We start from the raw sequence: 24,213 nt of genomic DNA on the forward strand, positions 1-24,213 counted from the left end.
AGGATTCATTCGGAATGAAATGTGCGCAAACAGCAGCTACTTTGTTAAAGATGCAAAAGAAAAAGCGAGGCAGGCGCCTGCATGTGTTTACAACACGCACATCAACTTAATGTGGGCTGCGAGAATCCAAGCGCATTCAACAATGTCATCCAGTAAGCCTGCATTATGTAAAACGTGGGCAAGCAACTGCTCCAGTGTTGCGCATCACATTCAACACACTGAGTCATGGGATTCCTTTGTGTAATGGCTGCAAGCAGCAACAGTTCCAACCAATACAGCACATCAAGATTGCCCATTAGCGCGTACTCAACCAGTCCTGGCAAAAAGCCGCAAAGTGAAAAGCACATCGTTGCACAGCACAGCATCACCACAGCAACTAAAAATCAAAGAGAAATCCAGACATCCATTCGATAAAATATCCAAATAAATACATATAGGCCAACTGGGTGAACAAAGAAAAAAAAATCATTTTGAGACTATAGACCTGGGGTGTCAAACATACGGCTCGCGGGCCGGCTCAGGCCCGGAAATCGGTTTAATGTGGCCCGCGAGAAGATTTGATAAAGTATAAAATGGCCGCTGTTAGTTGCACACAACTCAGTTGCATCTGCAAACTTTATTCAATGCACAGTAAAATTCAATGTGGCTGTCAATCCGTAAGCCTTTCGTTCAAAGTGTTATTTTTGATATTTACAATTAATTCTCAGATGAGTAGAGCACATCCAACAAGGAATTAGCCTGGATGTCACTATTTAAAACACAACTTTAAGTCACAATTTAATGGCCAAAATATATATATATATATAGATGCAACATAAATGTGTTAAATATGAAACATTCAACCACCGGTAACACCGGGGTAGCATAGAAATCGCATTAATCTGCGTAATATTGATGCCAAATGGTTTATGTTCTATATATATTTTTTATTATTTATTCATTTATTTATTTATATTATGACTGATTCATTTAGAGCAGACAATTTCGTTTTAGGTTAATTTTTTACCTGACATGTTTCGGCGAGTCTTTGGTCTTCTTTCTGTTGTACATCATGATTTTACTGGTCCATCCCGCTCGGTCCTAAATTTTCCTCCATGTGGCCCTTGAGCTAAAATGAGTTTGACACCCCCCCCGCTATAGATAGTGCAGTGTTGTGTGTCGTGGAATCCTCCGTTCAGGTGGGGCCCGTCTTAATTCCTCGCTAATTTCCTTATTGACATGCCTTTTCCTGCTAATTGCATATTGATTGAATCTTGTTCCGTGTAAAAGTGGAGTTGCGTAACCACTTCTATACTGTAACTGTGGTTTGAAGGAGGACTGTCATGAGTCACGGCTGACTCACATTAGTTTTGATGCAATCGCGGCAGCAGAAACACGGCACATCATAACCAACACTTTGCTATTCTTGTTTTCCACCAAGACACAAGACGACGCGTCATCCAAAGTCCGTGTCGGTGTTCTGCTTCTCAATGTCAAAACAAGAATCTGCTTGATTTGGAATAATTTAAAAGATAGCTCGCGTCGATGAAGTGAGTGGTCAAATTGGCACGCTTCTCATTTTCAGCACTCTTCAATCTTTCGACCTTTTTCAAACTGATAAAATTGTCTTTCATCGCTAACGGGAACCTGACTTTTAATGCGTGACGCTTGATTCTGAGGAAATCCTCGTATCCAGCAGCAAAAATTTAATTAGCAAATGTTTTCCTTTTATGACATCCCCTCTCATAAATCTTGTTTATTTTCTAATCTCCAATTCTTATTGTCATGCACAACCCTCGGACAGGTTTTCAATGACGTCTAATAAACAAAGGCCAACGTACTGCATTGCGGCTCGAATCATCATTTACAGCCTCAATTTCAAATCTTTTTTTACTAAGTGAAACAAAAGAGGTCCCCAACTGAATATTGCTGAACGCTGGCAACGGAATGCAAGGAGTGGGTACAATTTTACTCACATTATGCTGTTGTCCCAAAGTGCACAGTGAGGGTTGAGTGTTCCCTGAAAGAAATAGAAATTGGAAAAATGTTTATGAAACAAAAATTAATTAAAGTAAAGCTTGATGAAAATTAATCATTATCACCACCATCACAACTGGAATCAACCAATGACATAACGTGCTTGTTCTTCAACAAATTCCGTCATGCTGGTGGTCTCTTCCGCGCTTCTTTTTGAGAACGCATCATGAAAAAAAAGTGCGTCGTCAAAAGGAATTATTCCTAATTATGAAGCTGGCAGTGCTTGTGAATAAGTTATCTGGCGTGCTGAGACACCAAAGCTGTACTTTTTGGCGCAGGAAAGACGATACAATGTGCTCTACGGCAGTGGTCCCCAACCGCCCGGCCGCACAGTCAAAGAAAAAAAAAAACTTGGAGGATTTTGGGTTTATTAACTATTCGAGGCTGAAAAATGTTTTATTTTGAAAAGTTACCAGCTTCTTACCGTTACATCTGACTCTTCCTGCATGTCAACATCCTAAGTGTCTCGGTCACATTACGCCAGTGCTACACAATTATTTTCTGTTACGCCCACCCCCTAGCAAGAAGAAAACAAACCTAGACCGTAGAGTTAATACCCGCTGTGCACAATAAGCAATTCCAGCGCCACTGCCACCTACTGGAGTGGAGGTGCAATTACACTTTATTGTAGTACGGCGGGGAAAAAAAAGCATGTTCCCCAGGGTCAGCCGCGCCCCCTTCAGTATCGCACCACGATTTGATCAGCACTGCATTACACTAATATTAAACCCACAAGTTAGCAAAATGAGTAAAAAACAGACCGCGTACGAAACCCGTTCTGCAACGTTACGCTGCTACCACAACGCTAAAAAAATAAAACAAGACGCAATGTTGACATGTGAGTTTGCGAGCATGTGTGTCTGTGCTTACATTGGCCAGGTGAGCCAGTTCAATCTCCAGGTGGGACTGGACGGCCTTGGGCTCCGGCCTGACAGTGACGGCGATGACCTTGGAGTTCACGACGGTGTGGTTCCTGACGCGCACACAAAAAATATGACAGAAGGAATAAATGTCATTGTTTGAACGATCCTCTCGACGACACTTTCGATTACTTTGTAACCTTTGTCAGCTGTTGCGCAATAAACGGACACCTTAACCCTGCTCAATCTGATAAGAGTCCGGCACAAGAACAATATCAAAAACATTGACTTTAAAATGATAACGACAAAAGCATGTCAACCAGTCGAGGGTCAACCGTGCCTCGCACCCAAAGACCCCGGCTCACCCGTGAACGAAATGCAAACTCGCACTATGGAAAGAGGATGGACGGATCTTGCTGCAACTTGCGTTTGGCACACATGAATAGTTATTTATTCATGTACAGCTGACACTCACACCTGCATATACAGTATATACTTATTCATGTACAGTTTCCATTGGCAACTGCGTTTATCACTTTTGCCAAATACTCCACATTGAGGCGACTTATTGCAGTCACTCTCATACATATTTTGGTCATATTTGCTGATAGTGTCCATTGGTTGCAGTCAAAATTTATATTCCTCAAAAAGTAATGAAATTTATTCTATTTTAAGCGCCAGAGGGATTTGACGCTTGTAACATTTGTCGGATTTTTAAAAGCAATTAAAAAAAAAAAAAAAAAAAAAAAAAAGATTGAACTACATTATGTTTTTATTTGTTTGTGTTCTCTTTTTCTACAATTCAACAATAAGTCGCATATTATTAAAAAAAGAGAACATTTGCCATTTGTGTTGAAAATGTCCAAATCCGCACAAACTGACGCTTTACCAGTGATCAATATGAAGATTATTTGACTCTTGTACTATTTTGAGATGCGCTATTGAAGTGGCGTTTGAAAACTCATAAGTGGTGATTTTCTAGTTGACTGAATCGTCTCGTTTATAGAGGAGAGCAGGAGCAAGGCAGGAAACTGCTGGCTTCACAAACGCTGTCCTTCCAACACCAATGAAGCTCAGAATACTTTTGTTCGACCTTTTATATGCTTTGAATCTCTTTTCAGAACATACTGTTAGAAGGATATCAATGGCCCTTTTTTGTGAAACGCTGCAGCGTGTCGCTGCGAGTGCACTTGAATGACTGCATTTAGAGGAAAGTTAGCGTGTTCTTTTTAGAACTTTGCACGCTTGACGTTTGGCAAACGGGAACTTCCTTAAGTCAGACACTTGGTTTTCATCAGCTTATCCTGCTGAGACGGTTCACTGTCACCTCTCACTTCCACGACACACACTAAGACCACCTGCTCAACATGAGAAAGGCGGGCCGGTCACGACAATGACCGCTCCGTCTTTGGGATGTCCGTCCAAGGGACGTATTGACAGCAGGTGTTTGATTTGGACGAGCACACTGCTGCTTTTTTTTTTTTAGGAACATCAGAGTTAATTAACTTCATTTTGGATTGAATCTGAGGCAATGTAGCAACATGTGCACTCATGTGCATCTTAAGGAGACGTAAGTTTGAGGGCAGCCAAAAGGTAATGCAACAAGGTGTTCTCAAGCGTACGCAACTTAACTTTTTGGGTAAAATCATCAAAAAAAAATAATATATATATATATACACATATATTATTTTTTTCTCTCTCTCTTGGATTGCAGTTGGAAATATAACAAATGACTCACTTTGGTGAAGGTAGCATGAGTCCAAGGGTCTTGTAAAGAATTGTTCCCAAAATGAAGACAGGGGATCCGTCCATATCTAAAGAAAAACAAGAGGAAACAAAAGACAGAGTTAGTTAACGTAATATAGTTTAAGTGATGCACCAAAGTTGTTGTTTTTTTTTTAAGTATTTATAGCAGTTTATTTGCTGTTTATTACAAGAGGAGCTGTGACAAAAATGTACTTCAAGTAAATAGAAAATTCATTCGGTCATGCATGCGTTCTGAGATACACTTCATGAATTATTTTCCATTCTTTCTTTTTTTTTTTTTTCAACATTCGGACTACTAATTAAAATGGTAGGCTAATTCTGTTTATATTTGGCTTTACTTTTGATCGGAATATTCACAACTCTGTACTCATCCAAAGGTTGAAACTTTGAAATTTAAAGAAAAAAATCCGAGCCATTATGATAAAGAATGTGGATTCCGTTATTAGGTAACGACATTTAACCGAATACTCTAAACAGTGATTGGTTGATAAGGAAACAGGAAAGGCTGAATCGACTGCGACTGAACAAACGCAACTAGACAGGATGGTCTAGACTCTAGCTCCTTTGATCGTGTTCAGAAATTGGCCACCACGTGATTTTGATTTTCTATCTTTAATAATGGCCTCCAGGCTTATGATTATGTAGTCAGGAGGAAATAAACTCAGTCAGCAATTAATTGCAAAATAGGAAAGCCAATGCAATGAATAATCTAACCGAATACGATGAAGATTTGATTTCTACGACTCGAGGCAGCCGTGTGAAATATTGGGAGACCGACCTGCACTTTGGGAGACGAAGAGGGCTTTTGGGATGACCACCTTATCTTCAGAGTTCCTTGCCCAGTCCACCATGCCTTTACGGCCCTTCATGGGGAAGTTGATGTCAGTCATCACTGACACGGCTGGAAGTCTCTGGATGCTCGCCACTGCACACATAAAACAAGCAAACGCAATCCGGAGAGGTCAGTATCGGTGAACGCAAAGCAGGCTGTGTTCGTTTTAAATCCTAGCTGACATTCGCTGCACCGGTCATCGTGACAGAACAACAACTCTGTGGTCTCTCAATTCATTCATTCGTAGATTGCAACTTGAGCGTCTGTACTGTAGACGCATCGGATACACATCCAAATTATATTTTATATTCATGGGAAAGAAGGCTGGGTCAGATTTGAAAATAAATCATTTCACATAGCATGCAAAAAATCTGAATTGACCTGCAATGTGCGAATGTGCCCTAAAACAGTGGTTCTCAAATGGGGGTACTAGTGCCCCTTAGGGGCACTTGAAGGAACTCCAGGGGGAACGCATAAGTTTAAATAAAACCAAATGGGCAAAAACAATTAAATAAAAATAATTATGGAATTGAAAATATAAGGTCATAAAACAAATTTGATGTTCAGTAGGTTATTCAATAAAATGATTTTAAAAACCCACCCCAAAGAGATTGGTTCCACCCAACTGGTCTCGTGCCACCATTCTTACCTGACAATCACTTGCGTTAGTTTCTAAACATGGGATTATTTCGAAAATCTCAATTACGTTACCCACAATGCACGTTTACTACCTGACTAAAACAACAACAAAACTTTGCCGCTAATTGATATTAGCTCTTGACAAATGCGCCATATCAATAAAATTGTATTGTATTGTACTCATTTTGATCGTCGACGTGATTATTTGACTCAAAATCTCAGTAGCACAAGGAAGAGAACTGTTTAAATATCTGAACCAGGAAATATTTATGGCTCCAACTAACTTTGCTATTCAGCCCCAACAAGTTGTGCAAAAAAAGTACCGAATCAATGAACAGCTAGACGTGTGCATTGAAAAGTTTATACGAAGCCTAAAACGCATTTGGGTTCATCGTAAATTGTCTCCCAAACGTTTTTTTGAAAGTCGCGTAGTTAAGGCTGAGTGCATCAATGCGGCATTCAAACATAATGAGCGGTGCCATAATTCCCTCATGTGAAAATGAACCACATTCTCGGTGCACTGAATCGCATCACAATCCTGAATGATTGCTTTATTTGTGTTGCCGAGCCCCATCGGGCAGATGCAAAGCCCCGTTTACATGCCGAATTACCCTGCACTGTGAAAAGCAGCCTCTCCTCAATGCTGTTGCCTTTCAAGCTGTGCCCCATGACTAAAAAGGCACCCAAACCGCTGCCGCAGCCAACATCTGGCACCTCCTTACACACGTGGTGCAATGTGATTTCACGGCCGCTCCGGGATCATCCCAAACATACAGACACGCCTTCCTCCGTCACAGTCTTCATCCGAGCGTGGAGCCTTGCCAGGATCCAAATGGTATTGTTGGCAAAGAGCGATGAACAATGGAGCTTTTGCATCAATGGGGATTAGCCTCTCGGAAGCAGCACCTGACTGGCACAGGCTGTGATAGCAGGTGGAGAACAGGCCAGCTTGTAATGCCGAGGCTCGTTCGCTTGATCTGGAGAATTGCCGCGGTGCACGGACAGACCCTTTGTGGCGCCTCAACAGGGAGGTGAGAAAAGGAGAGTGCGATTAAGGAGATTACTTTTATGCTAGTCGTCACGTGCCAGTTCGAGCTCGGATTATGCACTTTCTGTTGGGAACACATTTAAGCAACAGTAAGGATAGGTGTTATTTTGCTCGAGGGCGCCCCCTACAGGTGTCACTCAGGATGTTGCGTTTTGGAAATGCATGTGCGACAGTGTAAATTAAATCCATACAAAATGGGACTTGTGGTTTAAAATGAGTAGTAAAATAATACATATGACTATTTAACCTGTATATATTTTAATGATTTGAATCCTAGTGGTCATATGATGAATAGCAAGTATCTGAGCAAATTCAGTCTTGCTGAAAAGCAGTAGAAGACATCCGAAACATATTACTACAGCCTAGTGATGTGTAAATGAAGTTTCAAATCTGCTTCATGAACCAGTTGTAGTATTTTTGGAGTCCAGTAGATGGCACTCTCGGTTCAACATTGGGCTGAAAGCACAACGACTTGTATAATTTAAATTCTTCATTTAAAGCAACAGTGCCATCTGGAGGACTCCAAAATACAACAAGTGGTTCATGAAGCAAATTTGAAGCTTCATTTTCCCATCACTACTCTAGCCCCAAAAGCTTTACGCTTGCGCCTAATTAGCTGTATAATCGATTTTAAAATTTAGCTACTGGTCTCTAAATTACTGATTTTTTTTGGGATCCTTTATATAAATGTCAATTGAATATAAACCGATTTTGACTCTGAGATCAAACGATTTGGGTCAATTAGTGGAGCCCAGAGTTCAAATGATCGGACTAGTCGACTAATCGCGACTCCTGATTAGTTGACTAGCAAAATAATTTCCTCTTCAAATTCATTGTCAGCAGGATGTTCTGAGAGGAAAGTTGTTATTGACTGTAGAGTAGGTTGTCACAGAATATCATCAGCAGGTTGCAAAAGACACACAGACTGGAAGAGAAAAACATTGAAGTGGCCGTTCTTGGAAATGTTTTGGTCAATTCACGGATCAAACACTCGTTGTGAATACAAAAGGAGAGTGACTCAGCAGTCATAAACCTCACCACACATCGCTGCTCTGTCCTCCTTGTAAAAGAACGCCAACCAAGTACGGACACCGTGAACAATTCTGGCGCAGCTTGTCGCTCCAAAGTGTAGAGAAGGTCGAATGAAGTTTATTTGTTTAGGTTAGCATAATAGCTAGATGCATCCTGAAATGTCACCCGGAAGCCAAATATCAGTTTCGTGAGCAGTCAGTTATCTAAAGCAAACGTTGTGGTGACGCTTCAAGTCACGGAATATTGGCAGAACAATTTACACGCATTTGACCGGAATGTTATAACCGAGCGAGCCAGAGCTAAAATGTCCTTCGTGATCTCCCGGCGTGTCAAACGTCCCACTTTGTCATCTGAATGCTGGTAAGGAAAGAAAAGGAGCTGGAAGTGAGAAGCTTTTGCAATTTTTTTTTTTGCCTCATTCAGCAATGTTTAACAATTCAGTCTTGGAAATGCGTTCTTTGGATAGGTAGGTCGATGTCCGATTAGCAACGCTAGCTCGCTAACTATGCTTCTTGACCTTGTAAATTGCAAGAAAAGTCTTTCGGTTGCTCTTCCACGTCCTTGGACGCACTGCCTTTCGCGAAAGCCTGCATTTTTACACTTGTTTACGATTTAACTCAATTCGTCGATCAATGATTGTGAGAAAAGAGCAAATAGCAGCCAGGAAGATATGATTTCATCACAAATACGAGTCACAAAACTAAAAAGAAATCAAATGAAATATCGCGATTTGTGCCAACATCACCCGATTTTAAAAATACACGGTCAAATAGATGCTTTGCGAATAGAGTGCCCATTGTTAGCAGAGTAATTATTGTCTCGATATGAACTCCAGCCGTTTGATTTGAAGTGACTAAAATCACATTGAACAAAACGACTATCAAATGAAGAACAAGCGTCAAAGACATCATGTGTGCACCTTTTTCAAAATTGATTGGCGAACACATTTTAATCCTGTTAAATGAGACCAAATGTTCTCTGAGCAAAGGAAGGAGCTATGAGTAACTATCTTTTGTTAATCCTTTGAGTCAAGAGGCTGCAACAAAGAGGAAAAAGAGAGAGAGAGAGAAAAAAAAAAAACTACATCCAGTGACTCATCCTGATGCTCAGCATCCGACGAGTCCATTTTTTTTCTTTCAATCAAAAGGACCAATGACGGCCATAAGCTGTTATGATGAGAACTGGAAATTATCCAAATATTTATCGAAAAAAAATAAACGCCGCTAGCTAGTAAGGTATTTTACTTTAATTCATTCACTCTGATATTGAAAATGAACAGTCAGTCAAAACATACAATAGTTTTAGTGTTCATATAATTTTGTTTCACTTTGTTAATGATAGATTTACATTTTATTTACATTTATTCATTTCATCAAGTCAACAAAATCATTCACGATGGATTGATAAATTATTGTGCACATTCCAAATTTGGGTGAAAGAAGTTTAAAAAAATATGTCCATATATTAAGTTTATTTTTCCGTGATGTTACAAGTAACACCACAGCAATTTACACATTTTGAATTAATCATGCCCCCAATCTGATAAATAAAATACCATCGCCAACACTAGCCCCTCTCAGCCCACACCCTTGGGCACACTAAAAGCATAAACTTGCAATTGATCTAAATGCAAACGAAAAGAATCTGTGAATGAGTTTGAAGTAGACTTTCCGAGATTGTAAACAAAAGCAAAGCAACAGCAAACAAAATTGCATTAAAAAAAAAAATGAAGCTCAGCAAAACGTTCCTTTTGATTTTATCTGATGAAACTGATTGTGGGTGATAAAGATAAACAGACTTCTCGATTAGAGATTTGGTTTAAGGAATGGAATAATGTGCGCGCATGCAAATACGGCCACCTCGAACCGAAACAAGTTCAAGCGACCATATTTAGGTTTTACGCGTTATTTCCTTTTCTTTCCTTCATATGCTGTCAGTGTGCCGTTCACATGATGTAAAAACTGCAATTTGCTTGTCTCTGACTGCTCTAATGTTACGTTGTCAAGTTTCAGAGTCGGTTTCATGGAACACTGGCATGTTAAAAGCTGCTGGGCTGTCATTAAGCCCAATTGGAGGAAGAAAGGAGGAAAATAAATGCTCAAAATTAAACACAAATGTCAATTATGCATTTGACACACAAACTGCTTTCCGAGTGTCCATTGTCTAATTTGTTTCATGTTTTATTTTTTTATTTATTTATTTCTTTTTTCTTTCTTTCTTTATTTTTCTTTCTTTATTTATTTATTTTTATTTATTTTTATTTATTTATTTTATTATTTATTTTCTATTTATTTTATTTTTTTTCATTTTATTTATTTTTTATATGCATTCATTGGATGATGTTTGCCATGCTTTTCTGGAGGCCTCTGATCCATCATTATGGAAATCATGCAGCGTCGAGTGTCGAGTGTTTCCTATAAGTGGGTCAAATGCTGGCCACTGTAAAGAACACAAGCTCGGAAGAAACCCGACTCCTCTGGAGGAATCGCTTACCAGCCCAGCTGTTCATGCTCGCACTCATTTGCATGAATAAATCAAGACCACTGTTCTATTATTCCATCCCAGCGAGGCGGCATCCATGGCTGACTGAGAAATGAAATGCCACAGAGACCTGCGATCATCCAGGAGGCAGCGCCACAAAAACTAAAAGAACCCATGAGAACATTAACGAGGAGAAATATTGTTCCAAGAGTCATATCAAGAGACGTTTTGTCTCAAAGAAGGGGAATCTTAATCTTCACTACGACCGGCGGTGCATTAAAAAATGGTTTGCAAGCTCATTACAGCGACGCCGAAGAACTTGTAATTTCACTTCAGCTCAATAACATTCCAGAAGACACACCCACAATCGCTCCAACAACCCTGTTATTGCTGCAAGTGCACTTCAACACATGATATGCAGTGTGCCGCTCTCATGACGTGGATTGCAGCGTCGCAGTGCAACAGAGAGAGCACATTTGCCATCAATACGCAATTAACAGTCGATTAAAATAGGGCCAAATCCTTCAAAAAAAAAAAAAAAAAACCCCGACAGATTGAACGAAAATAAGTCAATGACTCAAGTTCAATACTGAATGCTGAACTCATTTACTGCCATTGACGGCTATAGACGTCAAAGATACTTTAGTTCGAAAGTACAGTGGTGAAAGACAAATTAGAGCAATCATAAATTCCGAAATAATCGCCTGGTCTTAATTGACAAAAGCGATTTGAAAAATGTTTTCTGTTTTGGTTGAATCGGCATGTGTTGACCCAAAAGTCATACACACACAGCTCGTGGAAAAGGTGGTCTTTCATCGTTGGGGAAAATATTTCCATCGCTCTTATTTCATTGTCATTTAAATTGTTTGGCATCAAATCATGAATGCCAGCCCCGAAGTTGATACTTTGCACAACTTGATTTTGCCAACTGAACAGCACTTAATCTTTTAAAATATTTCACAATCTGGGAGAATACAGAAAGCCAGATCTTCGACTAACCAAATTCATCAACATCTAAATTGATGCAAGTGAACTCTCAAGTAGCTATAAACACAAACAATGACATAAAACTGACCAATGTTCTGCACGCCTTCACAAAAAAAAACCATACTGTATGTCAGAAAATAATGACGATAATTTGCATTTAGATGTCGCCCAAATGTAAAAATGTGTCCGTCAAAAATAGTTGCCATGCCACTCACTTGTGGAACGTGTGTTTTCACGCCAATCTAGCACATTTAGACCCCGCGCTCTGTTTTATTAAACATCATTGATTCCCTGGCAGTCCCCCCCCCACACATTGTGCTTCACGCGCCATTGCTCCTAAATTAATGATAGCTGTAGAAACAGAAGCTTGGAGGCTCACTCTTACCCAAGTTCCCAGTCATCAAATAAGCATTGTGGAAATCCTTCATTCCCAATCCAACGATGTGGATGAATTCCTCTATGACCTGCATGAGCTCCACCGCTCCGGGATAGATCTGCACGAGACAACAAATTATTAAATAAATCCAAGAGAAAGCACCTCATTTTCCACTCGGCTGCTCTGAGTTCACACACACTGAGTCTGTCTGTGGGGAAACAATGTGGGGAATAAAATCAAAACAAATTCAAATGAAAATGTGATTAGAAATAACCCTGCGGTTAATGCTTACTGAAGCACATGACTGCGGCCCATTCTAAGAGTTTGAGCATTCTAACATAATAATTCCACAAATAGCATCTATATCGGAAAGCTTTATCCGAGAAGCGGAGGCGCACTCTGAACTGGTCGCGAGCCGATCCCAGGGCACAAATAAACAACTCTTCACATGCACATTTGCGCCGATAAATGAATAAGAGTCTGCGATTTACCTAAGAAATGTTTTATTTTTAAATGTGGGATGCAAGCATGGCGAAAACATATTAATTCCACTAAGCCCCAAACTTCAGAACTGTGAGGTGAAGTGCTAACCACTTGATGGCCACCAAATGTGCCAAAAATATTGCTGTAAATATTATAATTATGATTAGATTTGAATTATCATATGGACAGTTAGTTTTAATGAACTGTCTTTATAATTGGGTGACATCAATAAGCACAAAATTTGTCAAGTCAATTACATGTACGCAAAGTGCATGCTTGACGTGGTTCTTTGTGTTCAGCACCACAGACAGCTCCACAGGTTCAGTCATTGACTCTGGGGGCGCAGTAAGAAACGATTTCCTCCAGGTCAATAAATCAAAGACATGGCAATCCCAGAACAACCCGAGATGGGAGAGATGGACCCACCATCCAGGCTGCTCGTCTCTTCACTGACAGGTCACATCGAAGCACAGGCTTTGATAAGGGCCCGCCCACTCATCCCTCCTCCCCCGGTGGTGTTGTGCATGACGATACTTGACAGTATTCCCAAAGCATCAACTTTAAACAAATAGCTTTAATTTAACAAATGTGTGAGCATAAAATGAGGCTCTCAAGCAATTAGAAAAGCCCTTTAAGTGGCATTTAGCAATTACCTCACTCTGAGTTTATATTGGGCAAGCACCTAAGGCAGAGCTGTGCATGTGCACGTGTGCGTGTGTGTGAGTGTGTTGAGTGTGGTGTGGGGGTGTGTGCGTGTAAGAGATGCTGCAAAAGTTGAGATCCTCTAATAAATAACACAGCAGAGTCAAATCAGTAGCGTGGGTGGGGTGGGGTGGGCGTGGTTAAAAAAAAAAGAAGCACATTGCATCGCCCCTTCCGGCATGTTTGACGCACAGCGCAGTATACGTATTCCACTAGTCTCCATGGCAACTGTAAAGATGTGAAGGCAGCGCAGGGAAATGGCTGCAATGGAGTATCTTTAGACAAAGCTCTTGCTTCCCTCGCCATGGTAACAGTGACAGGAGGTGAATATATAGTGATCCTTGCTCCCAGCCAAGTCGACAGCCAGTAAAACCTCACACTGAGGTGCTTTATGAGAGTTTTTTTTTTTTTTAACCGTCCTCAACGCACAGCGTATGGGTGTTGCGCAAACATAGTGACATGCACTCATTAAGGCAACGCAAGCCAGCAAGTGGGGGGGGGGATGATAAATGTGAAATCCCGGCATTGTCTTTCCAAAGCAGAAGCGTGTTGGCGGAAATGAAGCGGCAACTTCTTATTTCTGCATTTCCTCAAATCTGTTCCTCACGTTCTCTGATGCATTTTGCTTCAGTGAGTTTCAGTGAGAGACCCGAGCAAATTATGGGCCCTGTCAAACTACATCTGCCATGAGTAGATGCTTAAATACAGTCTATATGGGCAGCTGGGACCAGCTGTCAACATCAAACTGATCTAACTGGATTTTAGTTCACGTCAAATATGTGTTACCTAATTCACGTCGATCTGGCAGCGGCATCAAAGCAGATGCCCTCTCCAGACTTGCAACTATCACAGATGGCATCTTTTGTCTAGGTTGTCTGTGTTTTCGGGGCTTTCGGCTTGTGCGTTACGAAGATGCCATCTCTCAAAGCTCAACTGAAGACGTCGCCATGAGCGACTATTCATAGATAAACAGCGTTGCAAGAGAGCGTTGTGTTTTGAGCACATGACTGCAGTGCTGCAGCCCTGATGTATGCAAACTGTAATAATAAGTGATTTTCTCCAAAACTGCACATTCCTCCAGCTTGCCAGAAAGAGAGAGAGCGAGACGCACACGTGGAAGACTGACTTTCAGCTGCTGCACTATAATCAATAAAACATATAAAGCCTGAAGTGCAACAGAGTGCTATAAATTCAACTTAAGTAATGGTCTAATCACACTAATTGCCACGATTTGTATCTGCTATGTGGAACAATGAGCAGAATAGAGCAGCCTGCAGTGCTTTTTACGGCCGGGCAAGTCTCGGTGGCGGCGCTGCTGCCACCCAGTGGTGATCTGCGGAAGTAACTTTCCAAATGAGGCCACATGCACGACGAGGACACCTGCTAAATGACCCCTGTGCTGTCGAGCGTTATCCAAGCACAAACCTGACTTTTATTTAAGTCTATGGATGACATGGCACAACATTGCGTGCGTTTTTAAGTGCACAACACTCATGCGGAGCTGAATTATTCACTGCAACATGCCTACCTTCTGTGCATCCTCCCATTTCTCCTTGTTGTCCTCCTCCAAGAGATTGCTGATGATTTGGAAGAAATTCTGCGGAAATGTGAGACGGGAAATACGATTAACCCTATCGCACGTGTATATTCTCTCCCCCCCGAGTTGCTTAAAATGAGCAGCATGCATCACTGTGGGGTCATAAGTCTGTGTGATGGCATATCAGGGGCAACGCAACACAATCTCCTTGAACGCATCCCTGCAGCTTGCAGCAAAAATATCGAGCGCTGGAGGAAATAAGCGCAAGCTGCAACCATGGGAAAAAATAACAGATGAAAGGGAATGTTTGAGCAGCTGTGTGCATTGTCTTGTTCAGCGGGAGAGAATCGGGAATGCTTGGGGTGCATGCCTGCAGTCGTAATAGGACCTCGGTCTGATCCTTAGTCTTGTTATTTCGTCTGGTCCACGATGTGCCTGAGGGAGTGTCGCTCTCTCTCTTCTCTCTCCCTCTCTATCTCTTGACACAGGCTATCTTGTTTTCTACTTGAATGCTTATGCTCCCTCTGGTGGTAATGTGCCCACTTTAACACTGCATTAGTGCAGAGACGCGTCGAGGGGGGGCGGGGGGGGGGGGTTGATGGTGATGGTGGGGGTGGGGAGGCTGCTGGCTATCTGACTGCTCTGCTGTCGGCCCACACACCCCAAAAGAGCTCCGGTAATAACCGCGGACAAAATGCTTTTCTCATCTCACAGATTTTTTGATGGTGCAAAAAAAAAAAAAAAATGTCTGAATGGGCTCAAGGTCGCCCGTTCATGGTCGACACGTTTCCGTCAAACAGGAGCGGCAATTCATGGGGACAACTTGTGACCATTGAGGTCTGAAAACATCACAGGCGTTTCTGTGACTTTTTCATTTTTTACAAGCCCTGCAAATTGCCAGCAATTGTCATTTAAAAGACGGTGATTTCTTTTTTTTTTTTTATTTAATTTTTATGTGTACGATCACATAAATCTATGGCAGATGAATTCCCTTGTGTTATCTCTGAAACATAGGTTTAACTTTTTATTTCTTAACAGTGGCAATGTAAGACTCGAAACTTAACAAATTGTCACGTTATATGGAATAATTATTTAAGTATCTATTGAATAATAGTGAAAAACAGACCATCCTATTTGCTTGATTTATAAAGTGAATGAAACTAATGTAGGTCTATTTTTAGTATTATTAACACACACACACACACACACACACACAATTGCTATAACATGACGATGCAATGCAGGGATTCCAAACCAGGGTTGATGAAATTTAGGGGCAGTGAAAACTTTCAACTTAAAATGCATTTTTTTTTTAAATTGCATATATTTTAATTATTCTTATGCCTTTGTCATTTTCTAATGACGATCAAAGAAGGTGTGACATATATTTCGGCGGGATAATTGATTTAAAAAATCAAATTCAAAATTGCGTCACTTAAAACGTGTGCATCTCAATGGGAAAAAAAATGAGGGTAAGTAAGAACAACAACTGAGATAATGCATTGAGGCGGGCATATTCAGAATTAACCAATCACATTCTAGCTCATCCTCAGTGTGAGTCAACATAATCCTGCCACCATTTAAAAATTGATCAGATTAACCCCAACTAAAGTTCAGATGTTCCGGGAGACACGTCCTAACATTTTTGTCGTCGCATCTTACAGCACAAGCCATCGTCTGCAATGAGCTTCTACGGCATCAGAAGGATCTCGTTGTTCAAAAGTGTCTGCCAGTTGAAGGGTAAAAAAAAAATAAATAAAAAAATCCCAGGCATTAAATAACACGCAGTGAAGTCAGTCATCATCAAGAACAGATTTTGCCCAACCTTGACATTACCAAGAACGAGACGTCCCTCCAAATGATAAAAATGATGAAAGGAGAAAAGTGGACATGTCCCAAATTCCTGGAAAGTACCGGCTCTTTCGGACATCGGACAACAAAATTTGTGTCTGTTTGAGCCGTGGCGTAGGGAACCAATATTTAAGCATTATCTTACAAAGGAAACCTCCGAGCTCGGCAAAATTTTGCAGACACATTTGAAATCTCCCAATCAAATTCCAAAAAGAATATTTGGTGGTGCCAACGCAACACTCTTGATCATCAAAGACCGTCACACGTGCAGTCAAGCATGCTGGGGACAGAATCATGCATTGAGCTGTTTTTTTTTTATTTTTTTACTTTAGCTGGAACTAGGGTGGAATGAATTATGAACATTTCTATCAATCGAACATCTGTGGGGCGGATACACAAGATGCTCTCCCAATTTGACAGATTTGGAGCGTTTTTGCAACCAAGAGTGGTGAAATATTGCGACATCAATATGCGCCACGTCGATCGACTCCAACAATCAGAATGATTGAGCGCTGAAATAACAGCAAATGGCGGTGCAACGAAATATTAGTTTGAGATAGAAATATTTATTCATTTTTTATAGGATTAAAGATTTTTATTGTGTTGTATAGGTTATAAGTCACATTAATGGGATCTAACTTGGTCATGAAAAAAAAAAACATCTTCGCAAAATGCTCTATTTTGATTAACAATATCAGAGAGATTTTAGTTCAATCAAATAATTATTTTTGGGTTTGTAGAACTGCGCGGGATGTTTTGAATGTGCTGTTTTTTTTCATTTCATTTTTGTGTTCGATTTTTCATTGACCCCTCACAGGAACCCGAGCTCAATAGAAAGGAAGAAGCAGGAGCTAAGAACATTGAGACAGAGCATCTCCATCTCCACTTTTCATCCATTAATTGATGATTATTCTCCTCATCCTCGATCCAGAAAATGAATATGATTGGATTTGGCCTAAAATCCAATAAACAAACAATGAATTGCCGCCCATTAAGTTCTGTTTCCGTCACCGGGACCCGAAGACAGTGAGTAAATCAGCGGCGTACGCTGGAGTGAGCAGAGATCCCGAGGCCCGACAAGGGTGTCTTTGAAAGTGACACGGCTCTGAGGACATAAATTATCTTATTGAAGATGGAGGTGGAGCTTTAGCTCTAATCTCCATCATTGACATAAAGAGGATCAGGACTGCAGTCAGGCCCAACATGATGAGATGAAACAGCTTAGGCTGTGAAGGAGACTTCTTAATACAATAGAGCCACAGGCTTGTTTGTCAGCCATTGTGCTGCCGCAGACGTTTCTCGACGATATGACAATGTTGGCAGGAAGAAGATGGCTATCTATTTTCCAGTGCCGCCGAACACCGCTCGCTTCTTGTATTAATTAGCTTTTTTCACAGGCACTCATTTTGGCCATAATGAAATACTTGCCGGATTACACCGAAAAGACGTTTGTGAATATAAAACCGTTTCATGACACCGGTCAACACATTTTGATGACTTTTTTTTTTTTTTTTAATTAGAGATGCAAGTCAACGTCGCTAGATTTTCTTATCCGTATATTCAATTTGCTGACTTCCTTGCAGTTGAACGTGCGCAGAGTGTCCCGTGCAATTGGGTTATTCCGATCGGCGTATACATGCGCACATATTCGGGTTAGAAAAGGAGTAACCCAGGCATGATATCCGGAATTTTAAAAAGACGAATACTGGCTATATTTCGGTTTAAAAAGGTTAATTAAACGTAAACGTAGTTAAAGGCACCTTAAAAAAACAAATTGAAAAGCCAACTCTGATTAAAAATTGCTGTTGACCAGTGTTAATTGTGATGAATCCGACCATTGCATGGAATTGAGTGTTCCACCAGAGGCGGTGTTAAATGAGCTGAGCAATTTAAAGAAGAACATGTTCTCAGCTCGGAGAAATTGTTTGACATCGATGAAGACCCCCATCAAGGCACAACTCCTCAAGGCAGTACCAAACTGCCTCATCTTTAATGAAACAGAAGTTCAGAACATTCGGAGGGCAACTGGTTGTTCTTCCTTACTTTAATTGATTAAGGAAATTTAGACTGTCGGTCATCTTCTATGATTCAGTAAATCGACGAAAAAATACAACGCGACTTTCCCTTATTCATATTCTTGAGTCGATAATCGTTAGTGATGGGTAAATGAAGCTTCAAACCTGCTTCATGAACCAGTTGTAGTATTTTGGGACTCCTGTAGATGGCAGTCTCTGTTCAACATTGGGCTAAAAGCACACTGACTTGCCATTTTTTAAACCAACAGTGCCATCTAGAGGACTCAAAAATACAACAACTAACTCATGAAGCAAATTTAAAGCTTCATTTTCCCATCACTAGTCTGTGTTGAACTGACTTTAATCATTGTGACTATGCTCATCATAATGTGGATAAAACCCAAAAAATCTAAACCTGGCTTAGAGTACCACATGCACATGTCTTTGTCCTCAGGTTTTGAAATTTTACCTGCACATCATCGGAAGACGGCTCATAACTGGCCCTCTTGAAGGTTTCTGTCACATTGCGGAGGATCTCCACCGACGACAGCAAGTCCCCGGCGTAGAAATTTTTCCTCTGGGTGAGGTCCAGAAGGTTTTTGGTCACCTGGGACATCCCGTCCCCGGCCAGCATCCTCTGTCCCTTTGCAAGGTGGCCCTGAACCTCCAAGAACAGGAGAGGACAGAACTTGGGGCATCGGCGTCCTTCACATTTTTGAACAGACAAACTTCACATTGGAGGGAATGGAGTGCATGGAATAGGAAAGGAAAGCTTATTTTCTCGGAGTCGCTTTTCTTTTTTTTTTTTTTGTGACACTTAATATCGGAGCCTGACTCAATTGTATTGCGCCTCACGGACGAATGAAATGAGCCAATGTGGATAAAAGGAGTTAACTGGAGCAGAAGATACACATTTAGGCCTAATGTCCATAAAATAGACATTCGCAAGTAACGCAATAAAAATTTTGTTGGGTGAGAGACGCGTTTTTTGGACAATTAGACAATTTGCTTTGAGGTTTTTGATTGCCGGATTGATCTTCCAAGCTTCAACTTGAACTCCAATTGGGCCAGATTACAGACAATATCATGTTTCAGTGTGAATTTGAGAAGTGGATTCTCAATGAAACTGGAAGTTATAAAGACGGCATTAAAACATGTTGGAGACTGTTTTTGCCAAAAAATGAAACCCATTTCACATAAAAGACGAGTCATCGTAATTTAGAAGCGGGCGTATTTTTGAATGACTTGTAAAAGTTATTTTTTAATCAACGCGATTGAAAAGACTTTGCCATCACTCCTTTGGAATGATGGCGCCATCTCATTTTCCTTACAGCGCGACGTGGCCAACACGCTTGGAAGACTTGACACTGTTTTAGAGACAATTTGTTGTCGGGTCCAACGCAATTGTAGTTCAGCCGTTTACATCTGACAATTTATTACGGCACGATATATGGCAAAACGTTCGCTTTCCCACTCGATTGAAAGAGCGGATTTTGGCCACGGTGCAATGAGAATGGATGAGTGGTGGGGAGAAAATGCTGGGGGGGGGTACATTTTGATGCATTGGGAACGTCAGATGTGGGGTGGGGTGGGGGGGCAGCTGACTTTGCACCTACTGATTGCTGCAAGTATCTGAACTCATTTGTTATGCATCGCGCATAGCTCGGCTGCTCCCAGAAGGCCATACCGCGGTGATCCAAAGAGCAGCGGCGACTGGTCGTGCCTGCGAGACGAGACGGAAGGGAGTGGAGGGAAGGCGACAGATTTGGAGAGGAGGAAGCGGCGGGCGGTGGGGGGAGGGGGGAGATAAGAAGGGAGATGAGGATGCGGGCGCAGAGAGTTTAAGGGGGTGGGATTAAGACCAAAGGAGAGTTGAATGACAGAAGGGAGAGTTGGAAACAGGAAATTAAGGGAAAAGAAGAGAAGAGGACAGACATATTAGTTCTTTTTCATGGGATATTTAACAATCCCCTTTTGTCCAGTTCTGCAGCTCATCACTCACCATCAAAATTTGATACTCCGGATTCAATTATGCAGTGCATTTGAGAGTGCTTTTTAAATGTATTAGCCCCCGCGACTTGTAATATATGCATCATGTCTTGTGTTATTATTGTGCAACATGCAAAGTCGACTTTGGTTTATTCAAGCATGCGGCCTTGCTGCCGCCGTGGCTGTCAGGCAATGGAAGAGCGATCCAGAAATAGCAGAACCACCCAATAAGCACCCACGCGGCCGTGCGCATCCCACATAGACGGGCCAACATCACACCTTCCCAGCTGTCGACCTGCCGGAGTGCACTTCACAGATCAGCCGGCCGCTCGACATCCCGAGGAAAACTCCGGCAGGCAGGCAGTAAAAAAAAACAAAAAACATTTCCCCTGGCGTCCCTACCTCGCTTAAACCTTGGCTATTGCTTGTTGTCGTTTTTCCACATTCCAACGCACACATAGACACGGAGAAAGGTCTCAAAGCCACCCCGGAGATACGCCCACCTTCCCACCGCAGCTGCAATCTTCTCGTCTCACACACTTTGGCTGCACAGCGAGAGCGAGCGAAGATTCTGTTCTGCGCACTAAATGCGACCGCAGTGACGACCACGTCGCATTACGGCGTCACAGCACCTCATGTGCCCCAAGCCACAAAGTTCACAAAATGCTGGAGGAGCACCGGATCAAATATCTCGAAAAAGAGAATCTCTGCTCGGCGAGGCAATTGTACCCAATGTCATGGCCAGTTAGCTTTTTTTTTTTTTAAATTATGACTCAAGTTCTTCGAGTAAATCAATTCCATATCTTCCTTGAGAAATCGTAAATTTCTCTTGCTGTAGAACAAAGACGTTTTTTTTTTTGTTTTTTTTTGGGCTGCCTGCTGACCCGCTTACCTGTTTTGATGCCACGGGAAAATAAATTCAGGAGATAAAAATTGCCAAAGGCAAACATTCATTGATCTGAAATGCCTCAATGCCTTCAATTGCAACTTTAATCCGCAAGGGGAAAAACATTCAAGGAGCGGAATTTATGATAAGTTCATCTATGGTCATGGTTATAATATATTGTTGTTGTAATATTGGAATGATGCAGAGATTTTTTTTACTTTTTTTTTTTGCTGGCAGTACATGAGAGCTTTTTGGTGCATGAACCTGTGAAGAGTTTAATCGGTAGGTTGCAGTAATTGCGCTCTCCTTTAGATGAGTGAGATGAAATTTAATTGATAATTCTAGCAGCAGATCGGGACAGAACTTGATACCAATGCAAAGACTTTGGGCCTTTACTTTGGCGCACAATCATGTCAATGCATGACCAACTAAATTATTAACTTGTCAACAAATTAAAAAATACATTTTGCAAATTCTAAACCATTCAGACATGTACCGAATGGAATTGACGTGGCTCGGATGATCAGTTTTGATAGGCTTCAGCCCTCCGTTTAATCTTGAAAAAAAAAAAAAAAAAAAAAACATAGTTGTATGGATGGCCAAGTTTTAGTTGCCCCCAAAACCCTTTTATTTTGGGAAAAACTCGCCCCAACCTCCTCTTCTGTATCTCCAACTGGCTTTTATCAGTCCTTGGGTGTCTGTCAATGTCAAGGGTAGAAGGGAGCATTCCGAGCATTCTCGGCACACTGATTGGAAACTTTTCTGAAAAGATTTATATCAAATGTCAAGGCGCTCTGGAGGCATCACAATCCGTGGCAAATGACCAAATCAGGAGCCAAAAGAAGACCCCCCCACCTCCCTGCTGGATGCCAATCATTGATCAGCTAATCATCTCTGAAGCCTTGCTGCCAAAAGTGCCGTCCAATCTCTTGGAGACAAAGCGTCCTCGCATCTCAGGGTGTCAATTTTGGAGGCCAAAAAAATACAAATCCAGACTATTACAAATCCCCCAATGCTGAATAATCCCGAACATTTGAATGCGGTGCAGATTGAGGAATTGATATTTAACTTCTTTGATCGTTACATTCCACTTGCATCGGGGCAAAATGGGGTTCCGCCGGCTCTAGCTGAAGGAGCGCGCTGTTGTTGCGTGTGGCACAAACACGTCAAAGTCAGAGATGGCTTGACATTTAAGAAGTCATTTAATTGGTGGTTCTTGGAACAAGAATCCGGGTAAGGACAGGAATTTATTTTCTATTGCAGCAGTCAGCGAAATGGATGCTTACAGACAGAAAGGAGTGCCTTAATTTTGTGTTTGTGTGTGGCTTCGCAATCAAGCTCCTTTGTTGGCTGCTTCAGAACCGACTTGTTGTCGTCAGATGGCTGCTGACGGTGGAAACTGATAATGTGGGTCGACAGAAAAGCACAAACACAACAGTGCGCCGCATGGTTTTGTCTTGCAATTTTGTTAATGGTTCAGCGTTGGCAAAGGTCTGCACTGCACGGATTGTTTTTCTAGATCAGACAATGTAAAAAAAAAAAAAAAAAAAAATCCTTCTTTTCCAATCAGCTGCATGCTTGCGCTTACCGTATTTTCACGACAGTACTGCACACTTAAAAGTCTTGAATTTTTTTTCCCCCAAATGGGGGGGGGCGTTTTATAATTGGACATGGGTAGTGACGGGAAAATGAAGCTTCAAATTTGCTTCATGAACCAATTTCGAGTCCTCCAGATGTTATTTAAAATAAAATATGGCAAGTGAGCGTGCTTTCAGCCCAATGTTGAACAGAGAGCGCCATCTACTGGAGTCCAAAAATACGACAACTGTTTCATGAAGCAGATTTGAAGTTTCATTTAGCCATTTCACTATTGTGGGTGCACCGAATTCCAAAATCTATCAATGTTGTCTGACTTTCATGACTGACTGAGCATTTCCTGGCAAAACGCTGGTGTGTTAAATACAGAAAGAGCCTCCGCAACTGCTTTATGGTCGCGAAAATACAGTGTGTTGAAGTCTGGTGAAGGATTCTTTAATTATTAGTTTTGTCTGTGTTTTAATCCTGCTGAGATTTAGTTTGCGTAGTTCTTCCTTGTCTGAATCTAATTTGCATTCTGCATGGCTGCAGCTGAGCTCGCGCGTTTGGGCCCACCTGTCGTCCCACATTGCAGCAACTATCCACATTGGTCAAAACCCAACCCAACCCCCCCCCCCCTCCCGCTACGACGCAAGAGCATCTTTTCGCCTCTGGTGGCAGTTGTCACCAGTGACGGGTGAGCCGACGCTTATGCCCCAGTGCCGGGCGCCGTTCCGATGATGACCTTGATGATGACAGTGACAACGGCAGTGGAAGCGCCGATGCCCCGAACACATTTGGACGCGTCACCAGAGCTGTCTGGCTACATTCATGTCTCGTATTTAGTTGTGTTGCTTGTGCCGATCAATATTTCATCCTTGCTAAGTTGGTCTCAGCAGTCAGAATATCCTGGAGGGAAGAAAGAGGCCTAATCATGGGTTCCTTTCACATCAGGTTCTTTGACTTTGACCTCAATTGGAATACAAAATGAAAAGGTTTCGAGGTTCTAGTCCATTCAATGTTTCAGAACGCCGCCCTTCCCAACCCTGCTGAGACTTTTGCCGCGATTAATGACTTTACAAACAAACTTGACCTGACCTGCATGATCCTCTATTATAGTTTTTTTTCCAGTGCTAA

General features: G+C 41.5%; 1 protein-coding gene across 7 annotated transcripts in view; it reads right to left on the reverse strand.

Moving 5' to 3' along the window:
- The window catches only part of adgrb3 (adhesion G protein-coupled receptor B3), a 109,751-nt gene that overhangs the window by 30,845 nt on the left and 54,693 nt on the right, over positions 1 to 24,213 (reverse strand). For 6 of the 7 annotated variants that reach the window (XM_088304365.1, XM_088304363.1, XM_088304364.1 and 3 more), the window contains 8 exons: positions 20,243 to 20,349; positions 19,096 to 19,290; positions 14,752 to 14,820; positions 12,048 to 12,156; positions 5,422 to 5,568; positions 4,615 to 4,690; positions 2,887 to 2,989; positions 1,956 to 1,999 (listed from right to left, as the gene is read on the reverse strand). In XM_088304365.1, the coding sequence (XP_088160491.1) occupies positions 1,956 to 1,999; positions 2,887 to 2,989; positions 4,615 to 4,690; positions 5,422 to 5,568; positions 12,048 to 12,156; positions 14,752 to 14,820; positions 19,096 to 19,290; positions 20,243 to 20,349 (850 nt within the window). The remainder of the gene's footprint in view (positions 1 to 1,955; positions 2,000 to 2,886; positions 2,990 to 4,614; positions 4,691 to 5,421; positions 5,569 to 12,047; positions 12,157 to 14,751; positions 14,821 to 19,095; positions 19,291 to 20,242; positions 20,350 to 24,213) is intronic. The other variant, XM_088304360.1, reaches the window with a different exon arrangement.

This window comes from Idiotropiscis lumnitzeri, chromosome 9 (genome assembly GCF_059441095.1).
Source record: "Idiotropiscis lumnitzeri isolate Australia: NSW breed Sydney's pygmy pipehorse chromosome 9, RoL_Ilum_1.0, whole genome shotgun sequence".
In the NCBI taxonomy this organism is placed as follows: domain Eukaryota; kingdom Metazoa; phylum Chordata; class Actinopteri; order Syngnathiformes; family Syngnathidae; genus Idiotropiscis; species Idiotropiscis lumnitzeri.